Raw genomic sequence first — 23,844 nt, 5'->3', positions numbered from 1 at the left:
TCCAATTCAACCAGCTTGCATCTTGGCTTCATTCTGCTGCCATTCTTCTACGGCCTTGATCTGTCTTTCTGCCTTTCATGCTGACAACATTGAGTGCTTAAGTAATTATCTTAGAGTATTCGTACAAACAAGAGTTTACACACATTCAGCTGAAGTGACCCAGGCACATCTTGAAACATTGGCATTTTACTATAACCACGTACAGTTTTACCACTGAGGTGCTGAAGAATTCCATTATAGTGTGATTACACACTCAACTTGCTTGGTTCTTTGATTTGTTTTTGAGGGGTTTTTTTTGTTTTGTTTTTGGATTTTAACCAAAAACGTAAGATGAGGTAACGTAACCAAAAACATACGGCATTTATTTTCTTACTCTTGTATATCTACAATGGAGCATAAGACCCTGGTTCTAAACAAGACACTAAACAGGATCCTTAATTAGAAAACTAATTTAATAAACAAGTAGACACAAAAATGTTCCACTTGCATTAGCAGAGAAAAATCTTTGTACACCAGTACTATTTAATTAACCTAGAGAATCTTGTTTTGTAATTCACAGCAATGCCTAGTAAAGACAAAACATCTATGGTCACTGAGCATATAGAGAATTTTAGTAGGTGTCAAGGATAATTTACATTGACTTAATACATCTAATTTCTTAGAAAATGAGGAGGACTTACAGAAAATGATGAGCTCTCCTTTGAAACTGCAACTGGGTAAACTCCATCTCCTAGACGCACAGAGAGCTCCCAGCTACTTCTCTTTGATTTTGCAATAGGAATTCTAGAAAAGAAACAGACAGAAAAAGAATTTTTAACAGAGATTTCATGCTTCTTCCACTTTAACCAGAAGCGCTTGCCTCGTCATGAAGGATATAAAATATCATTAATCTATAGACGCAGCTGGAGAGCATACTTGAGAAAAACTACTTAATACATTTTTTCTGTTAAATAGAATATAAGGAGAAAATACACTCCACTTCCTTTCTCAATGTGCCTTGACACACTGGGTACGCTGATAAAGTTATAGGAGGCTCTTGAATACAGCCAGCACTTGCTGCAGAATTAGCTCAAACAGGATGAAAAGCAGATGAGAAAGTGGGTTGCCAGGAGAATAGCAACAGTGATAGCTGGAGTATTCCTTTTAAAGGCAAAATATAATCACTATTTCTTTCATCTCATTCTCAGTAAACCTTAATTAAAGGCCAATTACAGACAAGAGATTCAGCCAAACAAGTAGTATGAGTAATTTTGTAATTAATATACATTTTAGAGTATTTCATCCACAGAGCCCTTCGAGGACACCGGAAAAATAATGATATATCATCACAGCCCACATGCAGGATTATACTTATTCCTGCAGCATTCTGCGGCTGCACCAGTTATCAGGTAATAGAAGAAACCTGAATCTTTTCAACTTTAGCTTAAAGAAGCACACCTGACAGCAGAAAAATGAGACCTGAGTCTCCATTCTGGGAAGTTCAGAGAGAAACAGTACTTTTCAGCTATTTTATTTAGATATATATTCAGTTTCAGTTTCCTCATCCAAACTTCCCAACTCTTTTCCAATTTATTGTAACAACTGGTGTCCAAAGGTATGCTACAACTTTTCTGAATGGTTACCATATATTAGTATCAGCAAGCATTATGTTGCCTAAAAAGAAAGTATGAAGGTGTTAAAACAAAGACATTATGTTGTTATAGCTTTTCTTCTACACTGATTCTTACACAGATTTAGATTCTCTGTAAGAAATCTATAAAGATAAGGTTCAGCAACTTTAGGTCTCTTCTTAAGGATCATTTCCACTATAATGTTTATCTATTATACATTAATAGAGCTTACTATACCATTTTACTGCAGCCTTCGGAGTCTTAAAACTTGGAAACACATCTTTAAGTGTTGTTCCATCTCCCCAAAGGGAAGGCTCAGGCTCCCTGAGGAATCAATGGGGAGAAGCACCTGTGAGGCCTCCAGAGGCCACAGGAGGAGAAACCATCTGCCTAAGACAAGCACGACACCCCAACTTGCTAAGGTTTTCAACAATTATTTGAAGAAGGCTGGCTTTTTAGACACGTGAAATCCAAGCAAGTGCAAGTTCAGGTACCTAATTAGGCACAGCATTTCCAAAATCTGTGCCTTGTAATGTGTCTGAAGAGGGGAAATGGAGCCAGACAAATAGACGACTACACCAGATTTCACCAAACATCTAACCTCACATCTATCACAACCCACAAAGTCCATGAAAAGATACTGAAAATAACCTGTTCCCATACTAATGATGCCAAGTATTACCTTTCACATTCAATATACAGTGACAATTGTCAAACAACAAATCTGAGGAAATAACTATGGTTTATTTGGTGCAATGACATTTCTCACCACCTCATCTTAAAATTCCTGTGTGTCACCCAAACATTTAGACTGGCCAACAGGAAATGCAACAGACACAAGAGTTCCTGAAGAAGAGGAACAGGAATTTCCTGCACAGGTAGGAGGCAGCAAACTGAGAGATGTTTTCATTGCACTTCCTGGCATGGGAGCACCACTAAGGAGGAACGTAGCAAGTTTCGGCAGAGCCTGGCGAAATTCTCCATAGGGCTCCACTGCAATAACCAACATGATTTAGCAGTTTATAGCAACTTCATCTGTCTTGTACAAGAGGTAAGACCTCATCTCAAACGCAGCTTAGAAGATCTGCTTCACTGGTGGCATGAGGTTCCTTAAAACCTCGCTGGCATGGCCCCTGCTTCATATTGCATTTGACTGGAAGTGACCTCATGAATCTGGCTGCTGGCCATCAAAGGAAAGACAGTCTTGTTCTCCAGCAGGGATTATTTTTGTTCGGTCCTGTCTTGCTGAGCTTTGTCAAGTGTATCTCCAAACAGGATGCATGCCTCTTGAAAGGCATGGCTATGCCTGGGTTTCAAACAGCCACACAGGCATATAATTCCTCTCTCTGCAACACCGGTGGTCAGGAGGGCAAGGTCCAGAGCTGCATCTAAGTCCCAAGTCCAGGTCGAGTTGTACTTCCCTCCTGGAATTGCTAGATCTATTTTCACAGGGACATTTTTCAGCTTTGCTAAAACAAGAGCCTATGGCTTTATAATCCACAGTTACACTGGCTACGACAGATCCTTATATTAGCTCATGGGAATCCTACTTTTTCTTCATTAAATCAAATTCCTTTCAAACAAATTATCTTGTAGTACCAGACTCCATTTTGATGGGATTCAGAGGGGTAGGGTTTTTTATATTAGCAACAATCACAAAGTCCGACAGTAAGGATCAAAGCCAAAGTTTCTTGGATACAGAAAGGAAGTTGCTCAAGTCTGTGAACTACTTCAGAAATACAGAAGTTTCCATCAGGCTAAGAAAGGGGCTTCTTGGTGGGGTTTTGTTGTTGTTGTTTTGTTTTGTGAGTTGTTTGGGTTTTTTCAATGTCTGGAAGTCCCAGCGCACAGGAAATAATCTTTGTTCTTGGGCAAGGTTGCTTCCTTGGCTGAGAACTCTTCTAAGTCCTCCAAAGAGAAAACATCTGGACTTCTGAATCTATTTTCTGCTATTCCATGGAAAATGGCTCAAACTTCTGGCTATTTTCAAAAATGCATAACTTTTAAAACGCTACACATTACACTAAAATTTGACATATTCTATTTACAGAAAAAAAAATACTGAAAGAAAAAAGTAACATCATTTTTACCATCATATAAGACACAAAAAACTTAAGGTGCTTCCCCTCCAACCCTAGATTCAGAATCCACACAATATGTCTTCGACAGCATTCAAGACACCCTCCCTTTCTTCTCCCAGTTTTCACAAATGAGACACCATCCAAAAAATCACTTTCTTTACATATAAAGATCTCCGGCTGCAGGAAGAATCGTGAGTTTGGCAGCATGATGAGTGCCAGGTAAGGGGGAAGCGGGGCCACAGAGACCTGCGCGCTGGTGTCCCTTGCCAGGAGTGTCAGAGACAAGGAAATGGAGAGAGTGAACGCAGCCACAAGGACAAGAGGTGGGGGGAGAAGGGTGTTATGAACCCCCTCCCGTATAGAAACGGGCAGTTCTGAACCTCTCCGCTCCATATTGTCTTCCAAAGGGAAGTTATCATGAGGAACAGGGGGACAAAGAGCATGGGGATGGCCTGGCTTTAGGTCATAAAGGCGTTGCTCTGAAGTATTTAAGCTGTAAAAACACGTGAACAGTGCAAGAAGAAAAACAGCAGTATTTGCCTGCTTAGTTATTTATCTATCTTCAGCCTCTGTCGCTGTTTGTTCAACTACAGATGATGTCATGGTCTCACAATTTATTTCATACATTGCACAGTGCATTATGTCCCTTTTATCCCCAGCTCCCATAAGAGACAGAGGGAGATATTTATAATAACGCAGCAATTGTAACTCCTGCTTTCTTTGCAAGATTTCAGTCAGGAAAGCAGACAACTGCTAAAAATTTTAGATCAACACATACTTACTGTGCTCATGGAAAACAGCCATTAGTTAAACCATTATCTATTCTAATAAAAAACAAATAACGAAAGAAAACAGACATTCACAAAAGCAAGCCAAGTAAGAACTCTGCCCCAGCCGTTTCGATTGTCATCAACCAATTGGATAGAAGGAACTCAATAAAACTACCATTTTCTGCAGTTTGTGGCAAATAAACTCTCCTCTCCCGATTACTGCTGATGATGTAATGAGCTATGATAAATGTCACCAGCTCCTAAAGGGTCAGGAAATTGGGTATAGATTTTTTACTTCCAATTCAAAATGTGAGTCCTAATGTGTGGAGGTGGGAAACTTAAAAATTTTCTTTACTTCGGATATTTTTGCTGCATAATACTTTACATAAACACAGAGAAACCTCAAACTATCATAACAAATTCCCCCGTTACGAAAGATTATAAGCATTTGAAAACCACATTATATGACACTCCGTAAAGCTGTTTTTCAATTGTGCAATTACCTATTCAGCAGTTAAATAAAAGTGAAATATTGACTTAAAACAATGTTAATGGTCAAAGAATCATTAAGAAATCCTTCATCATAACTTTCACAGCAGGTGGCCTGTAAAATGATCAAGAATAATGTGCTGGATTCTGTAGCCACCAAGGTCAGTTTCTGCATACAAATCTTTGCAGGGGGAGAAAAAAAGACCTTCAGAAAGTGAGCCATTCATCTGAACCAAGTTCAGAGAATTTCCAGCACTGTGAAAAGATATGTTATGCAAGCACATAGATGTATTCAGTGGGGGTAGACAGAACCAGCTACATGGAGACTACAAAGGAGCCCTCCCATGGCTCATGAATAAGTCGAGGAAATGATCAGAAAAAAATTGAGAGATGTTTAGACAGATGGCCCACTTAAAATGCCTGGGACAGGGCATAAGCAATTTTAATGAAACTTTAGATCTACCATCTAAATTGTTTCTTATTTTCTCCGCACTCCCCCCCTCCGAAATCTCAAGAAAGGCAAATAGAAATTTAACAACTCAAACAAGAGCCTATCTTACAATGTAAAAAAAGGAAAAAGGGAAGTAAATCTCGCACTTTTGAGAATTATTGGTTTAATAAGTTCATATACAAAGAAATATCCTTCACAGAACCTTCAACTATCTGATGAATATAAAAGCAGGGAACGGATAGATTAAAAGAATTCTAAACAGAAGTGTACTGCCAAACAAAACAAAAATCTAAGCTTTACTATCTGAGTACTTTCAACACTTTCCAACATAAAAGTTCATCGCTGCACAGAAGAGATAAAAGCAGCACTTTCACAGGATTATTTTAGGGACTAAAAATTATGTGAAAGGAACCTAGGATTCTGGGAATATTTTATTCAGCAATTTGAAATATTTTCTACATCTATTCACACACATTTGCTACATATATTCAGATTGATCCATCTATATATATCATGTGTACTTGTCTTTAACAGTCGGTTTTCCTTCTTTCTGCTATATGTATACATATACCCCTTTCACCAAGAGTATGAAAATATACCATCAGTAGAGTAAATTATAGTTCTGCTTATGTCATACAAAATAACAACCTCTGCTAGCCTGTGTGTCAGCTGATCAGACAAAGGCTGAAACAATTACTCAATGGTTATGTCAAAATGGGTTTACATTACATTTTCTTACATAGTACATTAAGATCAATAACAAATACGCATATTTATAGCCACGTACTCTACGCGCATAGTGGCCACAGGAAAGAAAATTAATTATGTGGACGATAAACTATAAAATAATAAACACTGCTTTGAAAGAATGTTATAGAGTGAACTGTGCTTTGATTCAAAACTGCGTACATCTGGATGCTTCCTTTCCCGTTCACAGAAGCCTTTTGGGGGATTTGCATTGACGCAGGGGCCTGCAATCCAGTGTCCATTGAAAACCTCCAGTTCCTTCACCAGTGAACCCCAAGTCAAGGCCAAAAAGGCAGTTAAAGCTAGATGTTCTAAATCTAGGGTGCATTTAATACCCAGATTTAAGTGGGTGGTTCAAGCCCTCTGATTGTCATTCAACTGATAACTAATCCTGCAGACAACCTGCGCTCACCCTCTTCAACTCTGAAGGTCTCCAAGCGTGCCGGGGCTGGGTCCCACAGACTGAGCTACCCTGACCCCCTTGCTCTGCAGCTGCCTTCCTCAGTAACCCGGCAGGGGGCAGCAACGAGAGGCTCCTCTGCCAAAGCCACCTCCATAGCCTTAAGGAGAAGGTGTTCTCCAAGCATGCAGGCAAATATCAGCACTTCTAAGCCTCTTGAAAAATCATGCTCTTTTAGCTTTAAATCTATCAGGCAAAGGAAGCAGGATTGCCACTATTGCCCATCTTGCTGTAACAAATTCACGTTTGCAGCATGTGCATCCAGAAAATGAAGGATCATAGGATCGTTTCCATTGGAAGAGACCCTCAAGATCATCAAGTCCAACCATAACCTAACTCTGGCACTAAAGCATGTCCTTAAGGACCTCACCTAGCACGTTTTAAACCCCTCCAGGGATGGTGACTCCACCACTTCCCTGGGCAGCCTATTCCAACGCCTGACAACCCCTTTTGTGAAGGAAGTTTTCATAATATCCAATCTGAACCTCCCCTGGTGCAACTTGAGGCCATTTCCTCTCATCCTATCACTTGTTACTAGAGAGAAGATCTGGGTTAGTCTCCCTCAGCCTGGAAGGGCACTAGTGAACTCACCAGCCTACCCTGCTGATGGTAGGAAGGAATGAGAGATTCACGCGGACTCAGAGAATGCAGCTTTGCAGCCTGATGATGCATCCTCTGGGACAAAGAGTTTTAGTGTTTGGTCCTATGCCAGAAAATTTCTGTGCATGTTGCATCTAACAAACCGGATGAAACACAAAGCAATCCTGAGAGCTGCAAGTAGAGCCCAAGACCTCTCAGTTTCAAGGGCGGGTGAGACCGCCCAGTGCATCATCAGATGCCAACATACCTTGGAAATTACAAATAAATAAATGCAAAACATGGTATCTGAAACTCTTCTTCTGTGACATGTCAGGGTCTACTTCGGCATTTGGTTTCTCTCGGAAAAAGGAAACATCACAAGCATTAATGCTGGAGAAGAGATGTTGCTCCTTGTCTCACTGCAAGAATTTGTGAGATGAGAAGCAAGGAAGCTTCAAATCACGTGTTCACAAGTACAGAGAAAAGACATTTATTTTCCATATAATCAACAAGTCTGTGCTTGTGATTTGTTCTTTCAAACTGTCTTTCATAAATCAGTAAAACTATTTACCAAAGAACTACTCGCAAACAGGTGTTTTTAATCAGATCAGTCAACAATATTGACTTGTGCATGCTGACAGTCCTTCTAGAGAGAAATCCAAAAACCTGTTCATCATCAAAACAGATTTTGGGCTATTTTTCCTCCACTAAAGTATTTAATTTCACAACTTTGTTTCCCTCTAACACTTTTTATTTTTACTAAGAGTTTACTTTGGGCAGTTGGAAAAACTGATAATAATAACACACTCCATAAAACAAAAATGCCAAACTCCTTTTCCTGTAGAAATTCTCCTGTATTTCCTTAAACAAGAAAACTTATTCTCTTACTGTGCAGATATTTAGGAATAGTCTTACAATAATTATCTCACTTCCTTTTAATGCTCCAAGAGCTTCAGAACAAATCACTGTGATGCAGTAGGGAGGACTACAGCTCTTCTGTTAGCATCATCCAGTAGCAGTTATGTTCTTCCATATAACATTATGGTCTTGGAACGCAGGTGTTTGTTGGGCAGCCTGCTTCCTGCACCTCCATTCAAACATTGGCTGTGCCTAGGAATAATGTGCTACTCTTCATTTTCTCTTAAGTTTAGAATATTACAGGTTTCCTGTGCATGTTAAAAATAGGAAGCAAGCAATCTCTAAACTACTAGCATGAAAACAGAGATGAAATTACTAGAAGATCACCTACTGATAAGTTTGATAAGGTAACAGTCATTGAGTTTTACATCTACACATAAGACAACATTCCATACTCAATTATTTTTTGAAACATCCAGCTAAACTCCATGTTAGGCTCTTGCTGTACTCATCCCAGTAGTGAAATCTGCCTGACTTGTAGCCTACTAATCTCAAACTAAATTGCCAGTAACCACTGCAAACCTGAATTCAAAACACATTTGCTGCTTTAACCTGTTATCCCTTTTGTCAGAATTTAGGATTTCAGTTATTCACCCACTTTTTCAGTAGAAATTCTGAAGAGTATGATATCTCAGAAGTAATCAAGACAATATAGAGCAGCTGTGAGAACACCAGCATTTTACTTGAGATGGGGAGTAGTTCCCAAAGTGAATTATCCCAATCATCTGCACTTACACTGCTTTGGCTCACATTGCAGAACAGTCTGAGAATACAGGAACCAGGCTCCTCTCTGATGCAAGTAAGGCACAAGCCAGTCTCCAAACTGCACCCAGCACGCTCCAGCCTCAAATGGGCATTCAGTGCACAGGACTGGACCAGAACTAATCAAAGGTCAAATACATACAAATGAGAGTATCGGCTCCTCATCATGAACTAGAAATCTACTTGTACTGGTACACACTTTAATGACAGATTAAATAGTGAAGAATCTCGTATTCACATAAAGAGATTTTGATCTTAATGACAATTTCAGCAATTGCACTGCCTCAAAACCATAAGCTCAGTATTTAGTTTAGATATTGGGCCATAGTCTAAAAGGTAAGTAAAAACCTAATACTTTAACTCGGGCTCAAAAGCCCTTCACAGAACCACAGAATCTTAGAGATTGGAAGGAGCCTCAAAAGATCATCCAGTCCAATCCCCCTGCTGGAGCAGGAACACCTAGATGAGGTTACACAGGAATGTGTCCAGGCGGGTTTTGAATGCCCTTATTTAGTTGCACCAGTACAAGTTATGTTAAGAGGCGCCGAGCACCTGCCAGCTCCTCTCAGTTGAAAGCAATGAGAATACTGCACAGTGCAGGACATTAAAAAAAAAAATAAAATAAAAATCATTCTGCCAATCTGGAAGACAAAATACATATATTAGAAGGAAATTTAAAACTTCCATTTTTAAAAAAATCTTGGCCTAACATTCCAGTGCGGCCTCTATCCTGTTATATAATAGTACTTTCTTGAACACACCACTGTTTCTCCAGCTATTGGTAATTTACAATTACAATCCCCAGAAAACACATTAACCTAATTCTTTCTTATTGCAAGATAAACATCTACACCCATAGGCTGTCATATCCACCATTAAAGGTAGTAACATCTGACCGATATTCAGCATTTCTTTAAAGAAGAATGTTTTTAAGACCCAACACAGTAAAACCTGTCAGTACCTGCTCAACTTCCTAAATGAAGCACCAGAGCAGGAGTGAGACAACTACTACAGTCAAAGGAAAAACATCAAAATAAGGCAACCTCTGAGGAAATCTGGCAACAGCATCAGGAGTAAGAATATCAGCCTTCTCCAAGGCTCACAGGGAACGCAGCAAACCATACACAAACACCACCACCAAAACAAAATTGTCTTAGAGCCAAACTGAAAATACCACCTTCTAGAATACCACCTCCAAATATCTTTTTGAGGTTATTGTTAAGTACTATGTATTGAATGCAGCCGTTCCTGTATTCAATAGTTTCATTTAGGTCTCTCACCTAATACTTACTACAGGTCCCTTCTGGGGACTTACTTACTACAGTCCCCTCAGAACTGACCAGATTATATTGCCAGAAGTACAGAATTTCTGCCACACTTTGTAATACCAATTGATCGACTTGGTCTCTCTGAAGCCTGTCAAATATGCAATATCCCACAGGTCATTATTTAAAACACAATTATACTCATTTTTTCATGAAACTTGGAAAACCACAATGCTTTCACCAGATTTCAGCAGAGTTCCAAGGTATTGCAAGAGCTCACTGGTCACACAGAGCTTACCCCTCCTGCAAGCTTGGTTGCCGCAGAACCAAAGTACTACAGCCATGAGCTTAACCATCTTATGCCAGTGAGACCAGTTTTGTAATACAGCTGCACTGATTATATTTGTTCTGTTGTGATTTCTCTTCCAGACAAGACTTAATCTAGGAAATGCATAGAATGCACATTCAGGCTGGCACACAGTCCCAGAAAAGGATGGTCAGATTTTCCCTTACTAGCCATCCTATATGCAACAGTGTAAGAAATAGAAACTAGCCAAAAACAGTGATTAGTTTGCAACAATATATTTTTTCTAGACAGTGGCTAGCTTTTTAAAAAAAGCTAGCTGCTAGCTGCTTTACTGCACAGACAAGATCTAGTGCTGTGTGACAGCACAAATATTGATGATGTATCTACCAAACCACAGGCCAATGTGATTAGAGGATTTGGCTAAAGGTACTTGTGCCAGTTTCCACCAGGCAATGTGATAGCTACTTCCTCTCCCTGACGTGTCAAAAATGTGGCACGTTTCACAGAATGTAAGGCTTTGTTCTCTATGTCTTCTGCACTAGATTCCTACTAAACAAATTAATGCCACTAATTCTGTTAAGCTAAAGAGAAAAAAAAAACAGCAGATGAGGAAAATCCCAAAAGTTCACTAAAAATTATATTAGATAACACAGAACATGTACATCTTCACTAATTCTCCACGTTTAGACTATTACAGTACATAGCAGAGCTCCATCAACTCACATCACCTTCAAGAGATCTTTTACTGCACTTGCAGCTTAGCTCCAGAGTTCACACCACTGAGCTTTGACCACCTGGCATTAACTACCTTTTCCCTTTAAAACTAATGGAGAGGGAAAGGTACCTCTCCTCAGTGAGTTAGACCTTAGGCTGAACTACTTTTAGGTGACACTTACCTGTATTTATTACAGTACTGAGGCACTATCAATCTGGGCCACAGAAACCCAGGCTAAAATTGTTATTTAACAAAGTCATATATATTCAAAAGATGATAAATCTCTATTGCCTCCATATATTCTCATGCTTTTAATAGAACACCTGCCATTGTTCATATTTTGGTCTCACAAGTAAAGAGAAGAAAGGCAATAACATAAAAACAGTGTGTAGGTTTCTTACTTAGCATCAGATGTGAACGAAAGAATTTCAGAAGAAATTATTAGTTAAACAAGGCTTGATTGTGAAAAATTTTTAACAGCTAGCACCTTACACTCAGTATTAATAAGAGACTTTTGTCCACTAAGCTTTCTGCTGGCTAAAGTGGAGAAGCCAGGCTTTGTAGGTAGGATGGATCCAAGGAGTAGCAGTAATAGATCTGCAAAGTAAAGTTTAAGACAAAGTGGGCCTTCTATTTAGATTCCCTCTGCTTATTTTGGGGAGAATCATGATCCGTACAGCATGGGAACACAAAAATGGCCATAATGGGTGGTCCAAATATCCATCTAGTCTAAGATTCAGTGATCAAAAGTAGAGTTAAATTAGGTGTAAGAACTATACAAGAATGTAGTCACACGGCTACAATGGACTTAACTATAAGTTCCTTCTCCTTCTTTGCCTTTTGCCAAGACAATTAGCACTAATCAAAGTAGTTCAGTAATTCACAAAGCAAAGCAATACATTTCCTAAATATAAAACATCTTTCACATACACACACAAAACATATAAATAACATGACTCATATATAATATGTGCCATATAGGTATATTTTTACACGCTATGGAAAATATATTTTCCTTAAACATCAAATTATTATTTAATTAATATGGTTACCATAGTGTTAAAAACACAGTATTGTTCCTCTTTCTTAATACGCTAATATGTAAAACTATATTTTTCTGTGAAAGTTCCTGTTCTATAAACAACTTGTCTGTGGTCATGAGGATGTTAAAAAAGAACATCAAGATTGTTTTTTCTGACACAGAAAACACAGACACATTTTGAACAGAAAAAAGTAAAACTGTTGCACAAACATAACATGACATACATTACCTAACTGGTTTTGATCCAGTGTCTGCAACTATGCCCACTGCTATTTCCTGAAAGTTTAGATGGAAAACTACCACTCATCAGTAAAGAAACAATCAAATAGCAAGGGAAGAGCCAAAGCATTTTCAAAATACACCTTCAGAAGTAGCGTGCAGCATCTGAGAGAGAACACCTTAGGAAGACATTCAGAAACAGTTCCCTCTACTTTGCCTTCAACCTCGACCCTCCTTTTGTGTGCTCCTGCGGATGGAAACCATCTGCGACAACAGCCATGTTCCCTCTCAGCGCAAAGCCTCTTCACCCATAAGCAAGATAATTTCTCTCAAATGCAAATGACTGCAGGCCTTTCTGGGCCTTCCTGTGTGAGATGAGCTGGCCCCCTCCCCAAAGAGTTGCGTTCCACTCTGTCACGAAGGCATCCCAGAAATCAATTTAGGCAAGTGATGAGCTCCAAAAAGACTTTATTCTTACCAGAACTGTTCCAGGCTGTGAACGCGACGATTCCTCAGAGCAATCCAACTTTTCCAAACTGTGGCACAGCAAAACGCTATCAGTTCTCACCAACCCTTGCTGCTGGGAAGACACATGTGACTGACTGAAAGCTGAGGAAGTTGAAAAGAGTTGTGGAATGGTGCTGCAATGCCCAGCATAAGGAGACTGAAGCTTAAATGGCCACAAGACTACCAGGATTTTGGAAAACACTGGAACAGAGGTTCACTCCATTTACTCAGAAGAGTTCACTTAAAATAGGTGTTAAGAAAAGGGAAAAGGAAGCCTGAAGTAAAGGTAGACATGGAACGTCCCAGATCAGAGTAGAGAAATCACAGCTGGCAGAGGAATAAGGTGGCCTTAATGTTAGTAAACATCTTAAAATGATGGTGATTTGCCTGAGGATAAGAGTCACAGGCTATGAGGATGATTAGGGGCCTGGAGTACCTTTCCTATGAAGAGAGACTGAGAGACCTGGATCTGTTCGGCCTGGAGAAGAGAAGGCTGAGAGGGAATCTCAATGTTTATAAATATCTCGAGGGTGGGTGTCAAGAGGATGGGACCTTTCAGTGGTGCCCAACGACAGGATGAGGGGCAATGGGCACAGACTGAAGCACAGGAGGCTCCATCTAAACATGAGGAGAAACTTCTTTACTGTGAGGGTGCCAGAGCACTGGAACAGGCTGTGCAGAGAAGCTGTGGAGTCTCCTTCTCTGGAGACATTCAAAACCCGCCTGGACACATTCCTGTGTGATCTGCTCTGGGTGAACCTGCTTTAGCAGCTGGGTTGGACTAGATCATCTCCAGAGGTCCCTTCCAACCCCAACCATTCTGTGATTCTGTGAAAAACAGATTTGCTGCAGGGGTGTGTGGGGCAAGTGTGGGATTTAGAAGTGTTGTCACTAGCTCAAGCAAACAGAGAAAAGCTGCTGGTATCTCCCTTGCCTAAGGACATAAAGGGCTGGGTGCAGCCAGTGAGGATCTGCTATAAATTTCAATGTCTGGTAGAAAACTGGGCAGCAGAGCCTGGAGAATATAATTCCTGTGTGTGTAATGTGTATTAGATAATCTGCCAATGGCAGAGGGAAGAGCCATGAAACAGGTACCACAACACTGGGGTAAAGCCAGAAGCTTAAAGCCTAAGAAGCATGAAATTTAACAAACTCCTCATATTTTGGGGGATGCTTTTTAAATCTGGAATTCAACAGGAAAATATTTATTTGTATTGTTGCATTACTAACTGCAGCAAGATGAATTTTCTTAAGCATCACAGAAAGAAAGGATAAAGACCTGTCATCATCTCCTTTCTAAAGTGAATGGGTAAACATCCCTGGTATCAAAAGCATCGGGTCCTGTGCCGTTCCCTCCTGTCCAGCCTTTCTCACACTACGGGATTTGAAGGCACATGTTAAAGGGAAGTCACAGCCAAAACATACTCCAAGCACCACATCTAATTACACTGAGAAGTAAACCACTAAAGCCTGGTCTGTGAAAGATATTAAAGAATCATCCATAATCACCAAAGGAAAAGTCATGTGAGAAGTCTCAACACAGACCAAGGGAAAAACATCCAGGCCTTGAAGCACTTAATATGAGCCAACAAAAATCAGAATATTTTTATTTAAAGCACCATCTATCTCAAGTATCCCATCTGAAATACAATGACATATCCATGTAGTTTTTCCTTTTAAGAGTCACACCACCACCAGTTACAAAGATAAAAATACATAGCATCTGAGGTGGAACAAAGATGGCTACTCTCAAATGCAGGTAGAAGATCACTGGTTTTGAGTTGTGCAAGTCTCAAGCATGAGACTGAACTCCAAGACAGTGAAGAGCAGCACAATTAGCAATGCTACATCTCAAATACTTTTCCCATTAGAATTAGACAAATCTATGTTGTCACAGAGCAACAAATGGGCCTGTGGTCCTACACATAAAGAAATGAAAAATGTTTGTTTGGGGGTTTTATTGTGGGTTTGTGCTGTTGGTTTTCTTGGTTTGTTTTTACATCACTTGGTAATGCACATACCAGGAAAGCTCTCCAAGACTGCTGAGAGAAAGGCAGGACTTGTTTTTCTTGTGAAAATGTTTTTTCGATATTTTCACTTAAACACACACACAAAAACTATGCAGAATTGACCTGCCTCTTTAAAAGCTGAAAAGAAAGAAGTCTTAGCTCAATCTTGTATGTCTACACTCTTAATCTTAGCCTTAAACAAGACTGAATTGAGCACAACTGCACTGAAGGTCAGCTTCTATACTAGCATATCAAATTTCAAGCCAACAGCTCTTTTATTTAAAATATGTTAGATAAAAAGGTAATATGCTCTCTGTAAGAGTTCCCTTGAGGTTAGAAGAACCAATAAATTAACTGTTACCATATGTTTGGCTCCTTTTGGCAAAATTCAGTAACAAAACACTGCCAAACCTCTTTTGGCAGGTAATAATATTTGGTAGCTTATAGTACAACTTGGGGAAAAAAGGAAACTGGACAGAAAGCTTGAAAATTAATAGAAGAAACTGCATTTCTATCCTTGTATAGTTAGCTACATGCTATTGAAAGAAAAATTGTAACAAAGTCAACTCTATGGATCTGATAAGCAGCTCTCTCCTCAAAAAGAGCTGTATCAAATGGAAAGCCAAACACTCCACCTAGTACAGTAATGCAAATATTCTGCATGTTTGTTTTAAAAAATGCTAGATATGTATGATGTATTTTACAAATTAGAAGCTTTGTAAAATTAGTATTCCAAAGTCTTAAAATGCATACTATCGGGGCTTTCATTATCGTGGGTTTATTTCATTATAAATAAGCAAAGCCTGGGCTTATTTGCAATGCCATGTTCTTAAGTTTCACTTACGTTAAAATTAAATACTGGGGTTTTTTCCCACATCTTTAATACGTACATAATTGAGAACAGAACATGACAGATAAAAAGCCTTTGACACTACACCTCTAATTATAGACAGAGAATATGAAATTCTGTGTCTTTTAAGAACATCTATTACAGACATGTTTAAATTCCAGCTAAACAGGTGGGGGTGGTAGGCTGGTCCTCTCCTTTACCAAGAGAAGCAGGACTTGCTCTGTATTGACAGTTATATTAAATCAATGCTTTCTCAAATATGAAAAGGTCCATTGCATTTTATTTCTGTAATCATCAATTATAATGTACTCTAAATTCATTATTATTCTAATTTCCAATACAATGAATACAGTCTGTTATTCATGCCATGACGGTTTGCATGTACAGGAAAAACAGTTAAAAATTCCATATTTCTTCAATCAATTCCATCACCCCATTAAACTCTAATTTCTATGTATATAAATCACTTGCTATTCAGCTTACAGTTCCACACACATCTGGCAAGCAGTTTGAAGCAGGTTGACAGGTATAGGCCAGACATTTCACTTCTTAAAGTCATGTCATTGCATGGTTAATCTTATATTTGCATTAATTTGATTACAAGCATTTACAGGTAAAAGTAATCCTAAAGTGTGGGTCTAATGATTATAATATAAGCTTCTGGAAGGTTTTTTCCAGAAGAAAAATATTGTTGCTATTCTACAGATCCTTGCCTCATTCAGCCATTTGGGATTTTATTAATAATCTTCTCATTACTTCTGATTTCTTATTTTTTATTTTAAGTAAGGCAATTTCTGTGAAGACTTGACACCAAAATCAGAGACTTCATTACCCTTAAAATATATCCCCAGTTCAAAGTATTTAAGAGGGTTAAACAAAATGCAAACATTTAATGCAACATTAAGCATGTGAAATAAAAACTTGATTGCCTAAAGAAAGCATGCTATGCTGTTACCCTGGTGACAGGTTAAAAAAGGATTGTGAGCTGAATGGCTGTATGATATGAAATTAAAATGTTTCACATTGAACAATCCAAAATGAATTGGGAAAGGTTAGAGCAGAAGAGAGAGAAATCAATTCTCCAATGGCAATGGTGAATGGAAGCGAAGTCTGAATAGGATTTGCCAGTGGGGTGCAACAGCTGCCAAATATCCTGCAGCCAAAGAATTACAATAATACTGATGAAGTGTGCAAGAGCTTTTGGAATCATTGCAGGGAACAGAGAAATACTCCTACAATAATGAGGCCATTCTCTGTCCCATCCCACTTTCGCAGTTGAATCAAAGGAAAAAGAAACGGTTGAAAATTGTAATACTCGATAACAAAGGTATAAATGAATTATCTATCCCTTCAATCAATATCTTATATTTAACTATGGCCTTTGTGAACCATGAATGAAGCAAGCATGCTAAAGAATGGACAAATCAAGGCACATACATGTAAAAGTATGCAGATAATACTGAATGAGAGACTTTTTCTTCCCATATTATTTTGTTTATAACATTTCCACTGCAACAGCATCCAGAATAAGCTATACAATACACAAACAAACAGTAGGACACAGCCAACGCCCCAAGGAATTTCACAAGGTAAGGTCCTGATGTTTGTGCTTATCTTTTTTATGTTAATAATCTTAGGAAAGAAACATCAACAAAACATCTAACATGAACATAGTCACACGTGCATTTACTGAGCTTAGAGTCCCCCAAAGTCAAGAAAAAGTTCGCCCTTCCATAAAATCCTCCAATACAACTTCATTTCTGCTCTTTAAAACTCCAAATAAAACATGCAGATGGAGAGCAAAAACTATGCTAAAAATAGCTGTGAAATAACTAGGGAGCACATGGCGATTAACACACACCTTGTCAGTTCTATGGTTTCATGCAGGCACTTTTTACACACAAATATTAAACAGGTTTAGAAGGTATAAACCTGCATGAGAGGGAAGAACTGTTTGGCTTATAAAAGGGATCAAAAGAAAGAGAGAGATGCCTTGTGGTGAAGAGTGGGCCTTGCAGAAGAAGTCGTAAGCAAAGAATAGATGAGAAAAGAGCCAGATCCACAAATGAAATGGGCCAGGAATACAGCAGCACACAGAAAACACTCACATGTGCACACTATTTAAATACAAGTTTCAATGTTTAGTGAGCAGTAGCCACAGAAGCTATAAAGCTCCTACAGCAGCTGCTGTTTTCCCAGCAGACATGGTGAAAATAAAAAATTAACACAAGGACTTAGCCAGGTCCGTTTACTTTGGCAAAGGGGTTTCCCACCAGGAATCACCCCCGTGTGCCGCTGCTCTGGGGAGCTTCTCTAAAGATGCTCAGAAAGGTTCAAACTTTTCATAATGACAATCTTCGTAATTATTTCATAATGATTATCAGCTCTGAAGATGGAGCAAGTATGGATTCCTGAGTGCCCAGTTGTGCCAGTTTGACTGAAAATGAGTTAATTTCCCTTCATGCAGTTAGAAACCTTCCTTTTTCATAGCTAGCACAATCATTATTTGGACTTAGTTTGAGAACAAGAGATATCACCCCAGGACAGAGTTAATGTTTTCAATTGCTCTGGTCTGAGAGCCAGGGATGTTCTGAGTGCTCTGCCCACAGGTGTGAGGCAGCTGGAAAGGGCGGCATGTATGGGGCAGAGCTTGACTGACATCCAGACTGATCAATAAGAGTATTCCATCCCATTAGCGTCATGCTTTGTATTTAAGGAGAGTCGGATTTTCTGGTTAGGAGGACAGGGAGACGGATGGAGACGGAGACCTATTCCAGTTCTGCTGTATTTTCAGTGGAATTCCATTCAGGAGTTCCCTTGGTTGTGCCTTTCACCATCCTGCTGTTTGTAGAGGCCTCTGGTCCTTTCTGCCTTTTAATCTCTTCTCTCCCCGGGATCGGCTTTGGGACCAGCTGCTTGGTGTGGACAGAGTTTGTGAGGAAGTGCATTGAGTATCTTTCATTTTATATTCTATTTTATATTCTTAGTGGTAGGATATTAGTGTAATCTTGTTATTTTATTAAACTGTGTTTATCTCAATCCATGAGTTTCTCCCTTCCCTTTTGATTCTCTCCCCTATGGGGGCAGGGGGAGGTAGCGGCTACCATGGTTATATTGCTAGTTCGGGTTAAACCACAACACCAGGACACCTTTTTCCCAACCCAAAAAACGACCTAGGGATGGCAGGTTACAAAAATTTCCCATGACAGAGCATTCTGTTTCTGGAATACGTGTTCATGCATCATATGGAATGTTGGCTCTGCTTTCAAACAGCTACATATATACCTTATATTACTTAGGTTATCAATTCTGATTCCATTAATTTAATCCAATCAAAGACAAAATATGACACACATTCTGTAGAAACAATCATAAATGCTACCTTGAAATGTCCCATTTTGACTTTTATATTTTACATAAAATTTCATTTCCACCGGCTAAGAATACCCGTTTCATATATTTGCATCTACTTGTTTGTCTCTAGCACATATAATCCTCTTTCTATAATAAGCAACTGAACAATGAAGAAGGGTAAATAATACCAGATTTTTAAAGACAGCTAGAATGTTATGTAGGGCAGCTGGTTTATTGGTGATTAAGCAAGATTACAAAAAAAATTAAGTAATTATTTATAAGAGGTCAAAAGAACAACATTAAGTAACACCTAAAGAGGTCACAATCAGAGGAGCCCGCTATAAACAAGGATATCACAAGGAAGAAAGGTAGAACAGTTGTGGTACTTTGCTAGTCTAGAGGGAAAGAAAAAAAACACACAGTGGAATAATGGTCTGAAGCTGCAGTAGTTACATAAACATATCGAGGACTTCCAAAGGCATAACAGTAAATCACGAAAAGAACGCTTGACTTATCGACCACAGGACCAGCACAGTAATGATAAGACAGTGTTATTTTCATGAGCTAAGAATGACTGCATAACTCCAAAGTGAGGGAATGAAGAAAGCCACAACTGGGCTGGACTTGGTCATCCTTACCAAATGAAAACAAAGTGCTTTATCTTTATATCCCACCAGAGGGTATTTGGAGGGTAAAGCAAAGTAAAAATATTTTGCTGTACTTGTGATAACTGTTCATGTTATTGCTTCAGTTCGGGGCAGGGGGGGGATAAAAATCACGTAATGCAATTGGTACGATGCAGCGGTGCCCGTGACTGTGCTGCGAGTAAGAACTCTTCCCTCCTTCCAAGCAGCCAGTGACTCCGGTGAATCTTCCTGACATCATCTTCCCTCTTTTTAAACTTAACGTAACGTAACCTTATTTTGTGCTGCTCCAGCAGTGCAGGAGCATCAGAAAGGTCTCCTGCTGGGCAGCCGACCATCCTTCCATATGGGGAAACCCCAGGCTGGCAAAGAGCTGGCTCCGTCCCAGACTCCAGCAGGAAAATCAGTGTAGCCGGTGTGAAAGCAAACGTGCCCAAGAGGTGTGGGGCTCTCTGAGCAGTTCCCTCACTTTCCTAGTCATGCAATGGCAAGGCAGTACAGGCATCTGAACCATCATTACTAAGTGTACCGGAGGATTTATGTCAATATATCTGTACCAAATCAACCTAGACATGAACGTACAACAATTCACTAAAGAAGAAGCTAAATATATCCATTTCTGTTCTTGCAGTTCATCAGTCATGTTACGTCCACTGCACTGGACCCCTAGATTTTAAGTATTTTAGAACACAAATTCAGCCCAGTTATTTCAGTACTTGACAAAAACTTGCCTGTATTTTATTTGTAATTTCTTGTGACATAATTACCCTCCCTGTGAAAGTATTCTTTTATGCTTTGAAAGCATCATCCATTTTAGGTCTCAAAATACTTTATACATGTTAAGAAATATTCACAAAACCTCAATGTAGTAAAGTACTAAGACCATTTTGTCTTTTTGTAAACTGGGGCCTAGTCCAGCTGACTTCTCTAAGGTCCCACAAGAACAATTAGGAGTTAAACTCAAGACTCCATAATCCCAGTCGTCTATATAAGACACACAAGCAAGAAAAAACTTCAGGATTTTTTGCTAGCAATATAAAACATTTTCCAGTGTGTTACCATCTTTTTTTTTACCATATCGGGTAATATGGGCATGCAGCCTCACTCGCTTTTTCCAAGTCATAAATGATGAAAGGGTAAAACCCATAGAAAAATTAGGAAAATAGACTTAGCAGCCAACACAAGCAACGCATAGGAAGTGCTGTAGGCAATTGGGTTTAGAAGGATAAACATCACATTAGTAGACCCATGAGATAGCATGATGTAGCCACACCTGGAGAGTCACTCTCCTATTCCCCTCCCAACCCACTAATGAAAACAAGTTTGAAGCCAAAACGTGAAGATTCAACTGTACAACATCATTTTTGGTCTCAAAGGCAAACTACATCAAACAGTCGTAAAATAAGCTGGATTCACTTCAGCCAAAATATGTTTCCACTTGAAACAAGATCGAGTTCTGTCTAGAAGACCTTGGAATTTTACTAGATGCTGTAAATCTGTTCAGCAGCTGTGGGTGGCACCAGTTTCACAATAAACTGGACTATGGAATAAGTAGAAAAAGTCCTAGGTAAAATAACTGAAAGCTGAACAATGAAAGAATCATCAATCATTCATGGCTCTTTCCTGTAGGAAACATGTGCCCCTATTATCTGGATATCACAGTGAAATATTCACATTAGTATCTGGCTCACAAAATACCAAGCATTTTCATTAGCTAATCATCTTAAAAAAAATAAAGAAAAAAGAAAAAAAAAGAAAAAATACACAGCAACTTTTTCCCCAAGAAAACTGGTTAAACAAAAGCACAGTAAATGCTCTAAATAGTCGATTGCATAACAAAAGTAAATGTCTATATTCCTGTAACTTTGAGTATGCACAGGTCTCCAGCAGCTGTTCCAGCTGACCGCTGGCAAATTAATCCTTGGAGACTGTTGGTGAGGCCGGGGCTATAAAGCAACGCAGACCGTGGAAACTCACCTGTGGGTACTCCACCCAAACCATAACACAATTTATTCTAACACAGGAAAGGCAAGCCAGCCTTCGGCTTGGGGCCCGTATTAACCTCAATGCCACACCAACTCCTGCAACAAAGAACCCACCATACGGGTCACGTCTAATTGAAACTAGCTGAACAAAGTTGGGTGTTTGATCCTAATGAGACAATAGCTCGCTGACTGTCACAACACATTCCAGCAAGAACCTTACAGTCAATGATTCAGTCACCCAGGGGACTGCAAAATACATATTTCCCAGTCACATCCCTGCAAACATCACTGGCTGTAGAGGAGAACCCCTCTCATGAGGCTGCCACTAGTCAGATCTGTGGCACATGCCCACCTCTGCATCCCTTTTGTGAGCCACCCCCTGCTCACCTTTTACACGTTCCCACTCTAGTAGCTCTTCCAGAATAATTTCACTTGTCATGAGTACTTAACCTGGTTCTGTCAGAATGATCTGAAGTTAAGTATTATTAAACTCCTTCTACACTAATACGAGTCATTTTACCAGAAGCATGGTAGAAAGCAACTACACACAAAATCACGCCTGCGTACCTGGGGGAGGAGGAGGGGGAAAAAGGCAGAGACCAAGGGAGGAGGAGGCTAGGACAACGATTCCTTCATCTGGCTCAGCTGCATTTCGCCTGATGACAGTCTCATTAGCCCTGCCAGTGAAAGGTGGAGCTTCTGTGAAGACTTGCAAGTGTGGTTCTTTCTATGTGTCTGAGTAGAATAAAAATCCTGAGCTTGGGCTGAATAAATCATGGGGAAAAAGGGGAACTCAAAATACCCCTACAGTTGTGAAAAGAATGCATATTATAAATAGAGCTCCCAAAAGGGAAAAGAAAACAAACCAAAACCTAAGACAAGCATATAACTGAAGTTCAGCAGAAAACTGTCTATTTCGCAGCTGTGACAAGTTCAGAAGAAACAATGCATTATTTCTAAATACTACTTTTCAGTGCAACTCCTTACACAAAAATTCCTCAATTGATTTCAGTGCAAAAAAGAAGTAGTGCCAGAAAACTGAAATTCTGAAGAGGATGATCAACATGTTGATGTACTTTTCCAAACCATCAGGAGAATGTTATGGATCAACTTTGGAGTGTGCAGTCTGTCTATTCTGCTTACATCCTCCAACATGGATTTAAAATTCACAGAGACTCCAAACACCCAATTCTGCCACTGTGAACCGCATCCAAGATTACAACTGGCCTTTTTGATTTGTTGCCAGTTCCTACTCTGCACTTTTTGCTTACTAATATTTTTTCAAACAGATTGCAACCATACCAATAAAGACGTGCTTTCTGTGGCCAGAGTCCTGCTCCCTAAAATGTACCCGTGACATGGAACACCTTCAAAAACAAGTCAGATGCAGTTTGGGTAAGTTAAGGACATGCTGTGAAGGAACCCTGATGGGACTGAGGTAACTTGTTTGCTCCACAGTCCTCAGTCCCCTCTAGAGGGAGTGCACTGGCTGCTCCAAGGAATGGAGAACACTGTCCAGGACACTGCACAACTCTTTGACCTCATTCTGCCTTTGTTTCTTTGACTTGTCCTCTGAAGGAGCTGCATGATTTTGGGGAAAGGATATCATCATCAGGTTTGGTTTTCTTCAGAAGTTACTTACCAGTCTTTTTGCATTACCTTGTCCTTACTTGGCCTCAAACAGGCAGCTTTACTGTCATGAAAACAAAGAGATCTAACAATACATGTGGATTGAAACTATGACCTATTCAATAAGAACTACACTCAGGCACCACTTGGAGAAAATGTTAATGCTCAGCCTCTGAGGGATTCATTCCAGATCTGCATATGCCTCAACAGACAGAAAAGACCATCTTTTGAAAGCTGAGCTGAACATAAGCACACCCCATCATAGGAAGAGAAAGTGATCTTCCCTGCACAGAAGAGATTTATTAGCTTCACCATTTAAAATCTGAAAAGTCAGACCTTAATCTAGTCTTACAAATTTCGTGTGGTCAGACTCTGCTGCCTTCTCTGCTCACCATGGAGGAATATATGTGAGAGAGTTAGGCTAGGACTTCAAAAATAAGCTAAATGTTTT

General features: G+C 39.5%; 1 protein-coding gene across 3 annotated transcripts in view; it reads right to left on the bottom strand.

The window, feature by feature from the left end:
- PCCA (propionyl-CoA carboxylase subunit alpha) overlaps window positions 1–23,844 on the bottom strand; it is a 286,891-nt gene that overhangs the window by 112,773 nt on the left and 150,274 nt on the right. For all 3 annotated transcript variants that reach the window (XM_065057776.1, XM_065057761.1, XM_065057768.1), the window contains exon 19: window positions 681–783. In XM_065057776.1, coding sequence (XP_064913848.1) covers window positions 681–783 — 103 coding nt within the window. The remainder of the gene's footprint in view (window positions 1–680; window positions 784–23,844) is intronic.

The sequence above is a fragment of the Columba livia genome, chromosome 1 (assembly GCF_036013475.1).
Source record: "Columba livia isolate bColLiv1 breed racing homer chromosome 1, bColLiv1.pat.W.v2, whole genome shotgun sequence".
Classification (NCBI taxonomy): domain Eukaryota; kingdom Metazoa; phylum Chordata; class Aves; order Columbiformes; family Columbidae; genus Columba; species Columba livia.
The sequence above is the reverse complement of the archived record's forward strand: the minus strand, read 5'-3'. Positions and strand labels throughout refer to the sequence as shown.